This window comes from Nelumbo lutea, chromosome 8, assembly GCF_056320005.1.
Source record: "Nelumbo lutea isolate HS-2025 chromosome 8, American lotus-T2T, whole genome shotgun sequence".
NCBI lineage: Eukaryota > Viridiplantae > Streptophyta > Magnoliopsida > Proteales > Nelumbonaceae > Nelumbo > Nelumbo lutea.
Window position 1 is genome coordinate 49,017,966 of NC_142691.1, and position 16,413 is coordinate 49,034,378.

Below are 16,413 nucleotides of genomic sequence, written 5' to 3' on the forward strand. Positions count from 1 at the left end.
TCCAACAAAATGGCTAGGAGTAAGGAAACTAAGTAGAATTTGGTGACTAGGGACCAACTCCAAACAATCCTTGACTGGCTCGACGACCTCACACAGATGTTGGACGAGGTGTGGCAATTAGTAGGGTGGCTGCCTCGCTGAAAGCAGGGGGCATCGCCGTGGACGCCTTTCGAGGGCTCTATCGGCTAAACGCCTAGTTGGGCCTCCCAGGGCCGGCCCTCAACATCCGGAGGAAGCGGCCGGAGTGTGGGTCAGCCGTCGAGGACCCTCCAACCTCCTGATCAAAGGGAGAATGAATCAGTACGACCTCGCAACCAAAGAGCCAAAAGGAACCAAGATGCAACCGGCCCATCCCTCAACTAGCAGATCGTCGACCTACGAGCATAGCTCGGCATGGTGAAGGATGAAGTTCGACAAGTCAAGGAGAGCCAAACTGACACCTTGGCAAGCCAGCACCCCTCCACTAGGATGGATGCCTTCACCGCCACCATCACCTCGGAACCTCTTCCACATTATTTCAAAGCTCCCACACTAGAAACTTACGATGGCACCTCGGACCCAAACGAGCAACTGGATGGCTTCCACACACTCATGCTCCTATACGGGTATTCCGACGCATTGATGTGACAAGCTTTCCAGGCGACCTTCAAAGAGGCAACTTGGTGTTGGTTTTCTGGGCTCCCGCCTTACTCCATCAGCTCCTAGGACCAGTTTGCCCATCTCTTCCTCACCCACTTCATCAACAGCCGACGACATTAGAAAAGCATTGTCTCACTCATGGTCGTCTAGCAACGACGTAGTGAGAGCCTATGGTCCTACATCGATCGTTTCAAGAAATAAGAATTGGAGGTCCGCGACCTCGATCCCATGGTCTCCACGTATGCAGCAATCCATGGCCTCCTTCTCGGGTCCGCCCTCAAATGCTATGTCGTCGAAACGCCGCTCAAAATCAGGGTGGAAGTTTTGAAGAAGGCACAAAAGTATATTGCTGTCGAAGAAGCCTCGGCCAGCGAGCACCAAGGAGGAGAGGCCGACCTTGACCATGGAGACCACTAGTACGGAGACAGCTACGGCGATGACTACAATGACGGGAAGCAATATGTTGACACTGATCTCATCACCCCGTCCCAACAGCAGTTGTCGTAGTCAGCCATCGTTAGCACCTCGGCCTCGGCTTTACCCATAGGCCGAACCATGTAAAAACAAGAGCTTGGCTCTGACTGATCATGTAAACCCCTTTTTGTAATAAAGCAAGTCCCTCTTACCTTGCCTCAAATCCTCAGCGTATATGTTCTCGTCTCGATCGAGTGCCCTTCCGTAGCATACGACCTTTGCCAAGGTTACATGCTCAGACTGGACCTCGGTCCGAGGCACACGACCCTTGGAGGTCATACGCCTAGTCGCCAGGTCCCATACCTCGGCTGGTCAGCTGGCCGTGGCATACAACCTTCACCGAGGTTACACACCCAGACTGGATGTTAGCCCTGTTGGACAGTTTTTGTATGCCCTTAGCTTCAATTTATTATGATGTACTTTTGATATTTAATGTAAATAAACAAAGTACATGTTTGATTCATGTTATGTGGTGTGCTTTTGTGTAAGACCCTAAAACTGGACACTTAATGAGGCTTGTGTTAGTTTTAAATGTTCATAGCCATTGGATAAGTCTGGGGAGATTTATCCTGCCAAGGCTGACACTGGTGTGCTGCTAAGTGTTGGGGTGGCTTGTCTCGGCCGCCAGGGTGAGACCCAAAGCACACATAGTGTGGGATTGTTTGAACCCTTGAACCGGACCAGATTTCCAGTATTGCCCTGGACCTTAGAGATTGATGGACAAAACTGGAAAGTTACACCTGACCCCTATACCTAATTATGGTACTGCACTAGGTGTTGGATTAGGCTGTCTTTGATATGCCAATTAGTGAAATCCTTAGCGGGGGTCAAAACCTGAGTATGTTAGGACAGTCTGAGAATTCATTTGAGTGGGTGATCATAGTGACGGGATTAGCCCCTTTGTCGGACAAAGGTAATGACCGGGGATGCACTCTCTCTGATGGAAACCAAACTGCCGGCAGTTGATTTCACTCGTTGAAATTTTATTTTGCAAAATTTATATATATATAAGATATATAGATATATACTGTTTCAAAATGTTTTCAAATGGTTTTAATTCCCAAGATCCATGTAAGTAGAGAGTGCAGCACTATTCCTTGCAGCCGAGGGAGAGGTTCTCTCTTGTCGGGCAGTGCTTGATCATTATGGGTTGAGAGGTTAAGTGTAAGGCCATTTAGGATAATACCTGATGGGCTAATCTTGCATCTGCCCACAGTCCCTGGGTTTTTATAAGATGGCTTGGCCCAGGGACCACTTAGTGTAAGTGTTGGGCCCATAGAGCTCATGTGATGGGCTCAAGGGGTTCACTGGGCTTTCTAGTGAATTCGGCTAGGCCTTGTAGTAGAGGCTAGGCCAAACCCATGTGACTGGTGTGTAGATCAATGCTTGGATCCCACTCCATACAAAGAAGCCCAAATGGGTAGTAGTTTGGAAGACTATTGAGCAGTTATTACTTAATTGGCCTAAAGTCCATTTCAATCTGCGCTAATTTGATCAATCAGTTAAGGGGGCGAATTTGAGATTAGGATGAGCCCTAAAACTGACCTAATCTGTAGATAAGATTAAGAAGAGCCCTAACCCAAATACATATTAGGATAAGGGCAACTCCTGATATGATTAGGAGGTTTTCTTAATTATTAAGAAAGAGGAGAAAGACCCTAATTCGAACCCTAGGAGCTTTTCAAGAGAGCTCTCTCTGCTTCTTGAGATAAGATCTCATAAACTCTAGAGAAAAGACAACAATTAACCATCTTCTTCTCTAGCACTCTCCTCCATTAGCAGCCGCCATCCTTTTTCTGCCAGTTTGAGAAGATCAAGAAACGTTCTTGATTGTACGAGTGGTGCTTACAGTCTTCCATCGAGTTCTTCTGAAAAACATGGTTCGTGGGATGAACACTGCTGGTTCGGCTCCATCATCACTGTGTCATATTCAGTGGGAGCTGATCTTGGTGTTTTCTTTGGGCGTGAACACCAACTTTGGGAGATATTACTTCTCTAGATTAAGTATAATCACTCCCTTCTCTTTTGGTTCATATTTGGTTTGGTTTGGTTTGAGTAGGATCCTTGAATTTTGATTCTAAAATTAGGGAATATGATTCCCAGTTGGAAGAAGGGTAGGAAATTTTTGAAATTCACCCACCCATTTCGCAACCTTTTTGGCATCCATATGATGGATCCTACCATTCTTTCAAGCCCAAAGCATACAACCCTCTGGCGCCCACACGCCCTTGGATGATCTATTGGCCTTGGCATACAACATTCACCAAGTTTACACGCCTGGACCGGATGTCGGCCCCGAGGCATATGGCACGTTGGAGGCCACACTCTAGCTTGCCCCTTGAGACAGAGGATCTAGTGAACCTTGACCGCAACTGACAAGGCAGCCCTTGATTTTGGCCTCTGCTTTGGTGAGACCCTCCAAGCAAGCAAGTTCTCCTCCAAGCTCGAGCGCTGGTATCGGCACTTTGCTTGGCATATTTCATGGCAGAACAAAGATGTTGAAGGGAACAAATCCACCTCACTGAGACCAGGGTAGTCCGCGGTGCCGACCGAGCTCGCTGTAGCTTTGGCCGTGCACGGGTTTAAACGCCCTACCCCCATAGGAAGAGTAGCGAGGAGAGCTATGGTCTGCTTCTCCTTGAACTTCTTGCCAAGGGAGAGGGCCCCATATTTACAACCGTGAAGCCCAGCCTCAGCCTTACCCACCTGGGGGCATGAGCATATGGGTTATTGAGCGATGGAATCGTTAGAAATTGTGACCTCTCGGAAGGGGGTATCGATGTCCACACAGAAGAAGCACACACTTCAACTGTTGACGAAAGCAACTAAGACTTCGGGCTTATCTTTCTCGGCCACCCATTGGTGACCCTCTAGGCTCACCTCGCTTCGTCACATTGGACGTCGACCACACCTCACCTCCTCGGCTCGGGGTAAATTCACATCGGTAGCCCCTCGTCGTCAGTGACCTTGCCCCGACTCATAGCATCCTCACCCTGATAGTCACACTTTGGTGGTTACACCCTAACGGTCACACCTCGGCGTTACACCCTAACGGTCACATATTGGCGGTTATCCCGACGGTCACACCTCGGTGGTTACCCCAACGGTCACACCTTGATTGTCACACCTCGGTGGTTACCTTGACGGTCACACGGCGACGGTCTCACCCCGGCGGTTATCTCGGCGGTTACACCCCGACAGTCACACCTCGACAACCTCGATGGTTGCACCTCGACGGTCACACCCTGACAATCGTACCTCAGCGGTTGTACCTCGACGGTTACACCTTGGCGGTTGCACCTCGACAGTCACACCTTGGCAGTTACACCTTGACGGTCACACCTCAGTGGTTACATCTTGACGGTCACACCTCAGTGGTTACACCTCGGCCCCTCAACAGCCACACCTTGGTGGTCCTTTAGCTCAGAACACCACCACCGTCTCGCGTATAGCTGTGACCCGATGCCCACTTCGGCATGGTCCAAATCTTCAATGTCAAGACCTATCTCGTGTGCATCCACGACACACCCGCTCGTCGCCTACATCTCACATAGTGGTGTCCAACGCCTGGCCCGCTAATGGCCTCCTCAATTCATCTAAAGCTCACAACTGGGGGGCACACGCATCTCGTATCCGCGGAAAACTTGGTACCGAGCTCTTAGAAGCCGAGGCCAACGCCTCCGTGCTTCTCGGCCCTCCATAAACTCTTGAAGGAGCAGAAGCAACACAATAGCTAGTAGAAGCCCATCGAAGTTGAGGACGACATCTACGGAGGCTCGACCGCCTCTAATGAGGTCTTGGCCGTAGTAGACGACTCCACGCTCTGAAGCTGGGCTATCCTCAACAACTGTGAAATTGGGACCAACACTTCCTCGTCCAAAGATTGCTCTCTCCAGCTCGGCTTCAGCCAAGGTCCTCACCATGGAAGGCCACTCATCACCTCCTAGCAAGAATGTCACTCTCTTCAGCCGAAGCCGAGGTCCTCAACTAAGACCTCCGCCACGGCCTCGAGAGTGGGGGGCAAATGATGTAGGCACTTTAGGCAAGGCTTTGGTGCATTGACATGTGGCCGAGCTCGAAGCCGGTCAACGCATCGTACATGGCATAGGTCAGTGTCCAACGCAGGACTAATGGCACGAGCACATGCGGCGATGCTCGGATGGTCGCTCGCCTAAGGCTAAGATCGCATCCTGACCATCTGCAGCATCCACCATCAGGCGACCTCAAGTATAAATAGGGCGACATTCCCCCCAAGGTAAAGGATCCAAAACTTGCATTCCCAGTTCTAGTTCTCTAGCTTTTGGGCGACCTCGTCTGAACTCTTTGGATCTCGTCTGCCCTTTTTGTTCCACCCTACTAACTCAATCGTCGGAGTCCCCGCCTCGGGTCCCCACCCAAGGCCTCTAATGTCCCCTTTCTTCGTAGGCCCTCGGCCTTGGCCTCGGCACCCCTCGGCCTTGGCCTCGGCACCCCTCGGATTCCACTAGACCTCGGCCTTGACATTCCATTGGTCCTTGGCCACGACACACCTCGGACCCCACTAGTCATCAACCTCGGCACCCCTTGGACCTCACTGGTCCTCGGCCATAGCGCACCTCGGACTTAGCCAGTCCTCGCCCTCAAAAGCTCTCAGATCCTTCTAGCTAGCTCATCCAGGAGGCAAAGCGAATTTACTATGTTGTCCTCGGCCCATTCTGAGCATCAACAATTTTATAATATTTTTTTGTAAGAAATAATAAACATGATTAAAAGAGTTGAGAGAAGATTTAAACCCTTCCCTATTGTACAAAACTGACTATGGGCACGATTCCCAGCTATGAATCCCACTTTAAGTGCGAGTTCCAATTGTGATACCGAGATGTAATAGTGGAATTGCATGCACATGTGACTCTAGATCACAACCCTATATTACGGAGATACATTCATAGGAATGCAATGCCCAAAAGTAAGAGGATTCAAGCAAAATAACTAGAAACATATGAATAAATTCATAAAGTGCAATCCAAATTCAAAAGAAACATATGGAAAATGGAAAAAAACTGGAAGAAAATAAGAAGAAACGAAGAATTTAAAGAACACAAAGAGATTTACGTGGTTTGGCTTTGTATCTTACATCCACAAGTGTTAGAGGAGAAGAAATCTACCATATAACAGTGGTACATGTTACAATTCACAAACCTTTTCTTACAATATACCTATAATTCCCTCTATGGGGGTTTTTTGGATTTTGAGAGGGGGAAATTTGGTTTTTTTAAAATTATGTGAGGATTAGGAAAAATTTATTTTCGTGTAAGTGATGCCCATCTTCTAGGTGGATAAATAACTTTCCCACCTAGGGGCGAAGTTGTCAACACTTGAATGAGCCAAAAATGTCCCTTTTAATAATAAATTTTTATAGCTAAAATGGTCATTGCCTTATTTGAATGGGAAATAAAAGGACATGGATAAATGCACTTATCCGGGTAAGTCTTTTCTGAAAAACACTTACCCGGATAAATGCAAATACCTAGGAAAGTAGCTTACCAAAAAGCAAACAGGGCCTTTGTAATTTTCTCTTCAAAGCAAATTGAAATTGAAATTCATGGCACCAATGACACAACTCATATGTTCCGTTATAGGCATTTTCACCATTGGCCTACCACAGCATTTTTGCTTAAGAGGGACATCATATAATTGGGTGATGAGATGGATCATGACGGATTTGGGATGGGAAGATTTGAAAATTGGGAGAAAAAGTTAAATGCATTTGAGATCAAGGATGTTTAATTGAGTTTGATAATGGGAATGGCATTTTCTCCATTTGACTATCTGTTGCTATCTGTGATTTCTTTCCAAGGGGAAATATATATATTTCAAAATTAGACCGGATCGGACAGTTGGACTAGAAAAATCGGGAACTGGTTAAGTGACTACTTTTGGTTTTCCCTAAAACTGGAAATTTGTCCAAAATCGTTGATTTTGATCAACAAACCGTTGACCCAAGTGGTTTACTGTTCGAACAGTTTTGACCGTTTTTTGTTTTTAACAAACCGCTGCCCAGGGCAGTTAACTGTTCGAACAGTTTTGACTGTTTTTTATTTTTATTTTTTATTTTTTGTACTTTTCCTCTTATTTTAACACCACACCAACAATCTAGTAAATGCTCCATCTCTTTCTCTCTAGCACGCGCTTTCGTATAAAATGATCTCCCTCCAAATTATTAAGACTCATTCATTGATGAAACTCCAAATTCTTCATATAAAAGATGATAAAACTATCAAGAAGACATCATGCAGTAAGAAGCCTTACCTTCTTGTTTAATGCTAGAGGTTAAACAGTTTGACTTGATATATATATCTTATCAACTGAGTATATACATTCTTTGTAGGGGTGTATTAGGAAGCTCCTGATATGATACGTATCAGTTTATACAGCTCAATATGTATTGATACTTTGAACCTTGGTTGAAAATGCCTTTAACTGCAAAATTAAATCATTCCGATCTGATGGTGAAGGAGAGTATCACACATTCACATCCTTTCTTGAAAGTAATAGTATTCATCATAGGTTCTATTGTCTTCATAATCATGAGAAAAATGGTTATATAGAACATCCTCATAGACAAATTATAGAAACCGGTCTCACTTTATTAGTTACTTCTTCAATGCTTGATTCCTATACTTGGTGGGAGGCTTTTCATACTACTGTACATGCTTCTTGCTAACAGATTGCCTTCTACCTCTCTTGATATGAAGTTTCCATGGGAAATTTTTTACAAGACAAAGCCATAATATAGTTTGGTGAAGGTTTTTTGCTATGCCTACTACCCACTACTCACATTTTCAGCCACCTCTCATCTTCTTCATCAGTTGTTACTCTAGAGCCTGTGTCGTGTCGTGGGTTGGTTCAGCATGGCCCACGGCTCAAGCCTGCACGGGCCTGTGTTGTGTCGTGGGTCGGACTGATCCATGGGTCAGGCCATGCCGCACACCAAGCCAATCTCAAGGCAAGGCACTCACTCCCCGTCCAAGGTTTTTAAAATTGGACTGGATAGAGAACTGTTTTGAGGTCAAACGGTCATACTGTTTAGTCTGAACGGATGACCCACTTTGACAAAAAAAATAAAAAATTAGAAAACCAAAGAAAGGACAAAAACTGTTGTCTAGTTAACAGTTCGACCACCCAGGTCAGCGGTTTACTAACCAAATAAACGGTTTTTGGACAAAAAGCAATTTTGAGGTGAAACGGTGTCCGGTTCCCAATTTTTTTGGTCTAACCATCTGGTTTGATCAAGTTTTGAAAACACTATCCCTGTCAACCCAATATTCAATTTGATGATAGAAATGATCAAAAGGATATATTGAGTATTAACCACGTGGTAAATTTCTAAAAGTACACTAAATTATCTTTAATATTAAAAAATGTAATTTTATGAAAAATTTGGAAATTTTATTATACTTGCGTAATTTAGAAAATTTATTCAAATTTATTTAAAGTTTTATTAAAAAAATTGTTTTCTTTTTAAATGGTTTACTTACAGAATTATACTAATTTATCTCATAATTTCTAATATAAACTAACCAATAATTTCATTTTTCCAATATTATATTAATTTATCTTAATAATTTGTGTAATTATTTGTTCAAATTATAGTTTTCCATTTCCCATAGTCATTTAACTTTAATAATTTTCAATAATTTGCAATGAAAATTACATAATTTTTCAATGGTTTTCCAAAATCTATCAAAAGTAATAAAATTTCCTAAAATTTCTAAAATATTCTAATAATTTTCAATAATTATTTAATGTGTTTTAAATAAACTTGCAAATATTTTATATCTTTTAATTTAAAAAAAATGTTATATTATGAAAATGTAGTTTTATGAAAATTATTGAAAAATTTATTACATTTGTATAACTATGGGGATTTATTGAAAATTTTTATTTTTCAATATAAAATAATTAATAATTTCATTTTCTAACATTATAATATTTTGTTCCCCCATTTGTATTTGGTTATTAATTATAATAATAACAATAACTAAAATTTTATACTTTTTTATAATTGTTAAATATAATTCTCAAATTTATAGATTAGTTAAAGAGTTTTCTATTTCTATAAAATGTTGTTAGTGAGTTAAACTAATAACAAAATTTATTAATTTTTGGAAATTTACTAACCAGACTAATAAGAATATTTAATTTTTGGTAATTTACTAACCATATTTATTAACTTTTGGTAATAACACTATTTAATACTCATTGAATATGGGTGGGTATATAATTGTTTTATATTTTTGGAAATTTACTAACCAGACTAATATGAATATTTTAAATGAGAGAGAGTTGATATAGATTGGGAGGATGCATCTTATGAATTGATTAGGGAGTGGGGCAACATGATACTTTTCTATTGGTTTAAATGAGATACCTTAGGAGAGAGATTATAAGAATAGTTTTGGGTAGTTGGGTGACATGGCTTAGTGGGAGTGGTGGAAAGGGGAGAGGAGAGAAAGTCAAAGAGAATGCAAGTGGGGATAATGGAGCAAGGAGAGGCATGGTGATGAGGACACGTGCTTTGTTAAGCGAAAGTTAAACAATAGAAATACATAAGAGAGTATATAATTGTTTTATATTTTAACTTTTTAATAAAAAATTCGATCAAACTCAACCCAAGTTGGTCAGTTTTCTAGTATTTCATATCGACTTTGGTTTAATAAATATATATTAATATTTTATATTTTAAATTTAATTTTTTTAATACGGAAAAGTAGAAAAAATCTTATATTTTTTAGTCTAAAATATTTTATATCGTAGATTTAATTTTTGTAATTTATTTTTTAATAATATCATTGTAATTTATGAAATTTAGAGTTAAATTTTAAGTTTAAATCTTTTGAACAAACAAACTAAACCGAATATAACCTAAATCGATACAACCCAAGTTGGTGGGTTTTCGCTAATGGTCAATCGATTTCGAGTGACAAACTGCAGACTTGACCACATCGATTTGGTTGGCAAAACAGCCTGCAACTAAATTGAACAAATCATTGAACACTCCTAATTTTAACTAAATTTATAGTCTAATCTCTAATAAATAACAATAGTTTAATCTCCAATAATTATATTGAAAATTTATAGGAAACGTACACAATCATTGAAAATAAGTTTATAATGAAAATATAATAGATATATAATAAAAATACAATATTACAAAAATATAATAAATACTGAAAGTATACTAAATTAGTCAATAAATAGTGTAATCTTAAATAATAGTTTAATCTCTAATAAGTATTAATTTATAAATTATAAAAAAATATATGATTACTATAAATAAATTTATAACAAAAATACAATAAATTAAACTTCAAAAGTTAAATAATAGTTGTTTAATCTCCAATAATTATTAATAATTTTCTATTAAATAACAAAAATAAAAATACATTTATAAATAATTATTGAAAGCATATTTATAAAAAACAATAAATAATTACTGAAAATAAAATAAATATTAATTATAGTATATATAAATATACACTATTATTGTAAAATTTTTACTAATAAATATAATTTTGTTGATAGTTATTTTCTATAATTATTATTTGATATAAGTGAAATTAGTTATTTACAATATTATTTTGTTATTGAAATAATATTTTTATTTAAATTATTAAAATATTAATTATTTATTGAATTTAATAATCCATAAAATTATAATCGTACTATTATTACATAATTTGTTATTAATTTTGTAAAATATTAAATTATTATTAATATGAATATTATGAATTCTTTTATAATTATTTTTCTACTTTTAAGAATTGTTTTTTAAATTTATTACATAATTTCGTTATTTTAACTAGTTAAAATTTTTTCATGTTAAATATTTTGTTAATTAAATATTTAAATAATATGTAAAATATTTAAAAATATTGATTATTTAAATTTTATTTATTTTAATGTTATTACGTAGTATTAAATATTTTTTATATTATTTAGCTATTTTTATTGTTTTTTAAGATTTTTAGTTATTGAAATATTTAAATAATATTTTATTTTTTAATGTTAAATTTTTATTATTTGAATAACATTTAAATTGAGTAATTCATAAAATTATAATTTATATTGTTACTATATAATTTCATGATGAATTTTGTAAAAATATTGAATTATTAATAATATGAATATTATTAAATCTGTTAATTTTTTTTTGTGTTTTGAATAAATATTTTAAATTTAGTATATAATTTCGTTATAACATTTAAATAGTTCTGAATTTTTTTAATTGAAACTTTCTTTAGATACATATAGATAAAAAGTGGGGAGAGGATAAATAGGAATCAGAGATAGTTTAGGAGAGAATCTCTCTACTAAATTAAAGATAATTAAAGAGATAAATAGGAGTTAGAGATAATTTAGGAGATAAATAGGAATTAGAGACAATTTAGGAGGATGTGGGGGGAAAGTGGTGCCTCTTAGCTAAACATTAAAAAAGCTTTATGGTTGTTAGAAATAGTTAAGCATATGTAATTTCCTTATTGGTTTAATGGATAATTATGTAAAACTAAAAAAAATTAAAAAAAAAAAAAAACAGAAAATTAGAAAGGGGGGTTTGAAGAAAGGAGAGGGCTATTGACATGATAGGATCAATTTTCATATATATTTTATGAGATATCTTTCCTCGTTTCCTGTTAATTAAATAGTAGATTTCCATAATTGTAAATATTATTCATTCAATATAAAAATGAGAGCCTACCCTAATTTTGGTTAGGTCAATTCACCCATTCATACTCTTTCACATTTAAGGTTCAAATGATTTTCAAAAACAATGAACTTTGCTCCATAAGGGCATTAAACTTCCAGTGGAACTCCTTCGCCCATGAGATTGTCTGAAAGGCATTTCCACTTCCCACTTTCCACATCATCATCAGAAGATACAAAACAAGTCCTTCAACCTTTTCTAATTCTCCAAATGCTTATTCACAATTCCCAACAAATTACCTGCACGCACAATTAGTTACATAAATTTTAAGCTTATCCCCATAACCTTTTTTGTCTTTTTTTGATAAATGAAAAGGTTGCAGGCCTCTACGAATAAATATCAATGAACAAACGATAGATCATAAGAAAAGCCTATTCCTGTTTAGTCTCCTTAACTCCAGATTCCAATCCAACAATTTGTATTTTGGCAGAACCAGAAGGGTTAGTAAAACACAGGTTTTAGGTCCCATCGCACGCTGCTCTGCACAAAAACCTAGGGCACTAAAATCTGAGATAAGATCAGTGGTATGATTGTTTTCCTTATAATAAGGCGAGTACACTGAACTGATCGCAAGTTTCAAGTCTTTAATAGCAATCGATATTAACAAACTTCCGAAATTGTTTACCTTCTATTTCAGCGCTCGACTCTCTCTGTCTGGATCTGCTCCTTACCTTTACCTTCTATCACAGCTCTCGGGTCTCACACCGACGTCATAGCCACATCCCTACGTGTATCGGGAACATCTCCCATGAATAATAAGTAAGATACAGGAGATGTTCTCGATGTGCGACAACGACATTCTGTAAGGTTGGTGTGAGGCGCGCTTTAAGAGGAGTAGATTCGGATTCCCGCCAAAAACAACAGAAAAAACGGAAAAGGAAGATCTCAAGTATTCACCAAAGGAGCAATAAGTTGATGGGTTTTTTCATCCCAAATCTCTCACTTGGATTTTGTACTTGACCGACATCTCTTTCAAGTTTCAATAACAAACAAGATATAAATGGGTTTCTACAACATTAACCCAACTTAAGAAAAACAGATAGAAGCTCAGGAATGGCGGAAAGTGTCAGGGTATGTTCAGAGAGAGGGAGACGACCTTGCTTTTTTAAGGTTTTCTTACCCGAGCTCAACTCTGAACGTCTGGTAATTTTTTGGGTTTTGTTTCATCTTCTATTTTGTTTGCTAAGAATCTCTTGAAATGGAAATGGCATCAATGTTTTTGTTGCTGCTTTATTGATGATAGCCTGATGAACCAGTTCTTTCCACTGCAGAAAATCCCATTGGCCTTTCTGAAACACATGAAGGGTCAAGCATCAGGAGCTGTTTGGTTAAAAGGTCCTAGTGGAAATTCGTGGCACGCAAACTTGATCAGCAATCCAGATGGTCTGTTTCTCGAAGATGGTTGGAAAGCTTTTCTGAAAGACCACTTGATCCAAGTTGGAGACTTCCTTGTTTTCAGATACGATGGTAATCTCCATTTCTCTGTGCAAGTATTTGATCGAAGTGCATGCGAGAAAGAAGTTGCATTTGATGTCAAATCCAACCTCGGCAAAGACAACAACTCCTTTGCAGAACACGAGGAGAAGAAGAAGACAGGTGAAGAGAAGAAAACAGTTGTCCTGGGTGCCTCTTCACCGAGTCCCTTTGAAGCTGCTGCGCTGAAGAGAAAGAGAGTGGACGATGACCCTCCTCAAGTCGCTCAAGTAAATTTCGAGAGTAAAAGCGACGATGAAAACGCTTTTGATAAGAGGTTCTGTGGAAGAAAAGATGCAAATCCAACAAGTGAAAGAAAGGAATCCGCTCCCTTGTCCGGCAAGAGAAAGGAAGGTGGTAGAGCACCGAGAAATTCTACTCGTATTATGTATTTATCTCAGACAAATGCTTGTGAAGATGAACCAGGTATTAATGCTTGTTTTCATGGATTTCTGCATACTAATAGCTGATAGTTCTACGGTGATCAATTTATCTTAATTAATTACAATCTTAGAGGTGTTTTCATGTGTTTATCATAAGAGTATGGGTCATTCTATTGAGTGTTTAAACCATGGTTTGCGGTGACATGCACAGACGAATCTGAGAAACAAAGCAAACCTTCAAAACTTGGAAGGGAGATGATGAAGGGCAAAAAATGGAAGGAGATGGGGACTTTACATCGTCAATGCTGTTTTTCAAGGAGGTTCACCACTGAAAAAGAACGAAAAGAACTTTTCAAGGCACTCAAGTCTTTTACCTCTGGATTTCCTTATTTTGCGAAATTTATGAAATCAACCTATGTATGCAAGAAAGATAGTCTGGTGAGTTTGCTGTGTAATCTTTGTAGCTTCTTTTAACTTGTTTAATCATCTATATATACTTCTATTTGGTTAGTTATGTATTATCTTGATGAAGGGTTCATAGTAAATACCTGGTTTATCCATCTACCTTCACCAAGTAATCATCAATTCACAAAGGAGTCTTGATGGGGCAATACCAGTACTATCAGTGGCATCTCAAATTCCAAAGGATTAGGTTGAACAGTTCTTGAAGCTTGGATAAGGATAGGTCCACCCATACCGTTGAAATTTAATTAATTACAGGGAAAATTCGCGGTTAGTAACTTGTACTTCGGGCCTCACTGAGTATAACTTTCAAAACTTGTCAATTCAATATCTACCACTTAATCAGCTGTTAAGTAGCATTTGAAAAATACACAACCATCCCAATGACAAAAAATTAACAATCTCAAATCATTGCTTCCATTCAAAAAAGTTGGGGTCACATCTCAGTGGGCGTTTTGGACCCTAATTTTCTTCCTTTCCCTTTCACAAAACTTTGGTAACTAGAGCACCTCCTTGGAGTGCTATGCAAGGTTTTAAAAACCAGACCAAGCACAGCTGTTTTGGTGACAGGTTCTCATGTGGAATGGTCCGACTGTCCGGTTTGAACAGATGGTCTGTTCTAACTTAAAAATTAATTAAAATTAAAAAACGGTTAAAACCATTGTCCGAGTCCATGGGTTGATGGTTCGACTAATCAGGTCAACGGGTCACTAGCTAAATCATTGGTTTTTGGCCCAAAAATGGTTTTAAGGTGGAATGGAACTGGTTGTTTGACCGATTTCTAGATCAATTGGTCCAACCATCTGGTCCGATTCGGTTTTCAAAACCATGATGCTATATACAATAGTTTGTAATAATGCAATTTACTGATTTATTTTTGTTTATCCATAAAGTGAGATAATACATTTGTTATATACGGAGGTGTTGGGGGATATATATAATGCAGCCTCAGTTTATAATTGAGTGAGATATATAATACATTTGTTAATCTTTTTTGCTTCATTATTAACTCTTTTCTTGCTTATCTTCTCCCAATGAATTTGTATGTACTAACTGGATACCAGTTATGCATGCAGCCAATTGCTGGTTGCTTTGCTAGGGAGCATTTACCTCACGACGAAAATGGAATCATTCTTCGGACTTCAAATGGAGCTTGGATTGTGGAATTGGTTCAACATTCGAAAAGGCATTTTTTTGGTTCAGGGTGGCGAAAGTTTGTACGTGATAGCACGATAAAGGAAGGTGATGTCTGTGTCTTTGAGCTTGTGGCTAAAATTGAAATTCATGTTCACATCTTCCGGGGTGGAAAAGAGTACTTCTGTTTTTAGTTCTTCTCGCCTTGGCCATTGAGTTGAGAATATTGAGAAGATGACCCAAATGCAGGTGAACGGAATAATCAGAATCTCTTTTGTTTCATCTTGATTTGCCTCGTCAGAGAAGAGGGATGATGTTGTCTTGGTTGGTCTCAAATTCCTTTATGTAAAGGAAGGCCTGTTGATATTTGATGATTTTGTTTTTTTTTTTGACAATAGTTTTCATTTTTTATTATCAATCGGAAGCTGTTTATTTTTGTATATTTCCTTATGTATGGTTTTTCTCTGCTAATATTTTGATGAATTTGCTTGACATTTTCACAAAGTAATCAATCTCATTTTCTCCCTCTCCAATAGGGCTGCCAATGCACCGGATATTGGTCCAATCCAATCCGATCCGGTATGAGTCCTTTATAAATGGTTCTACCATATTGGGCTGGTCTAATTGAATGTCTGGACTTCAAATTGGTGTTAATTTAGATTGGGTCGAACCCAAACCTTGTTTCATTGGCACACTCAATAATACTCTCATCTTATGTCAATTAATCAGATACTTGACTGCCAATATAAATTCATTACAAATTAATGGACCAGGTCTAATCCAATCCAATAAATTAATACTATGGGCCTTAAGTTTGGACCGGTCAATGTTTTATTGGTCTTGATTCAGACAGTCCAACCCAAACCTGGTCCATTAACACCTTTACTCTGTTTTCAGAAATTAAAGCATCTATTCATTAATTAACTGAGGACTTTTGCAGTCTAAGTCATGAATAAAAAATGGATCTAATGACCAGGCCCCATTTGGCACGTCTCATGTCTTTTGGCTTTTTAGGAGCCTGGTAGTTTGCATTTTTGGTCTTTTTCCTGTTTGGTTCGGAAAAGATATAGTTGTTGAAAGCCGTAGCCTCAAAAAGACATGGGA

General features: G+C 38.3%; 1 protein-coding gene across 1 annotated transcript; it reads left to right on the forward strand.

Annotated features, from left to right (window-relative positions):
- Window positions 1–12,674: 12,674 nt before the first annotated feature.
- On the forward strand, window positions 12,675–15,692 carry LOC148844070 (B3 domain-containing protein Os11g0197600-like). Its single transcript, XM_088960036.1, has 4 exons — window positions 12,675–13,000; window positions 13,129–13,756; window positions 13,925–14,151; window positions 15,252–15,692. Exons 1-4 carry the CDS (start codon window positions 12,911–12,913, stop codon window positions 15,501–15,503), a joined length of 1,197 nt encoding a protein of 398 aa, XP_088816162.1. The 5' UTR covers window positions 12,675–12,910; the 3' UTR covers window positions 15,504–15,692.
- The last annotated feature ends 721 nt before the right edge of the window (window positions 15,693–16,413 follow it).

Bases quoted from the DNA above. Each gene is read 5' to 3' on its own strand.
- LOC148844070 (XM_088960036.1), top strand. From the start codon at position 12,911: ATGGCGGAAAGTGTCAGGGTATGTTCAGAGAGAGGGAGACGACCTTGC. The intron at 13,001-13,128 runs GTAATTTTTTGG...TTTCCACTGCAG, and splicing joins AGCTCAACTCTGAACGTCTG to AAAATCCCATTGGCCTTTCT. The intron at 14,152-15,251 runs GTGAGTTTGCTG...TTATGCATGCAG, and splicing joins TATGCAAGAAAGATAGTCTG to CCAATTGCTGGTTGCTTTGC.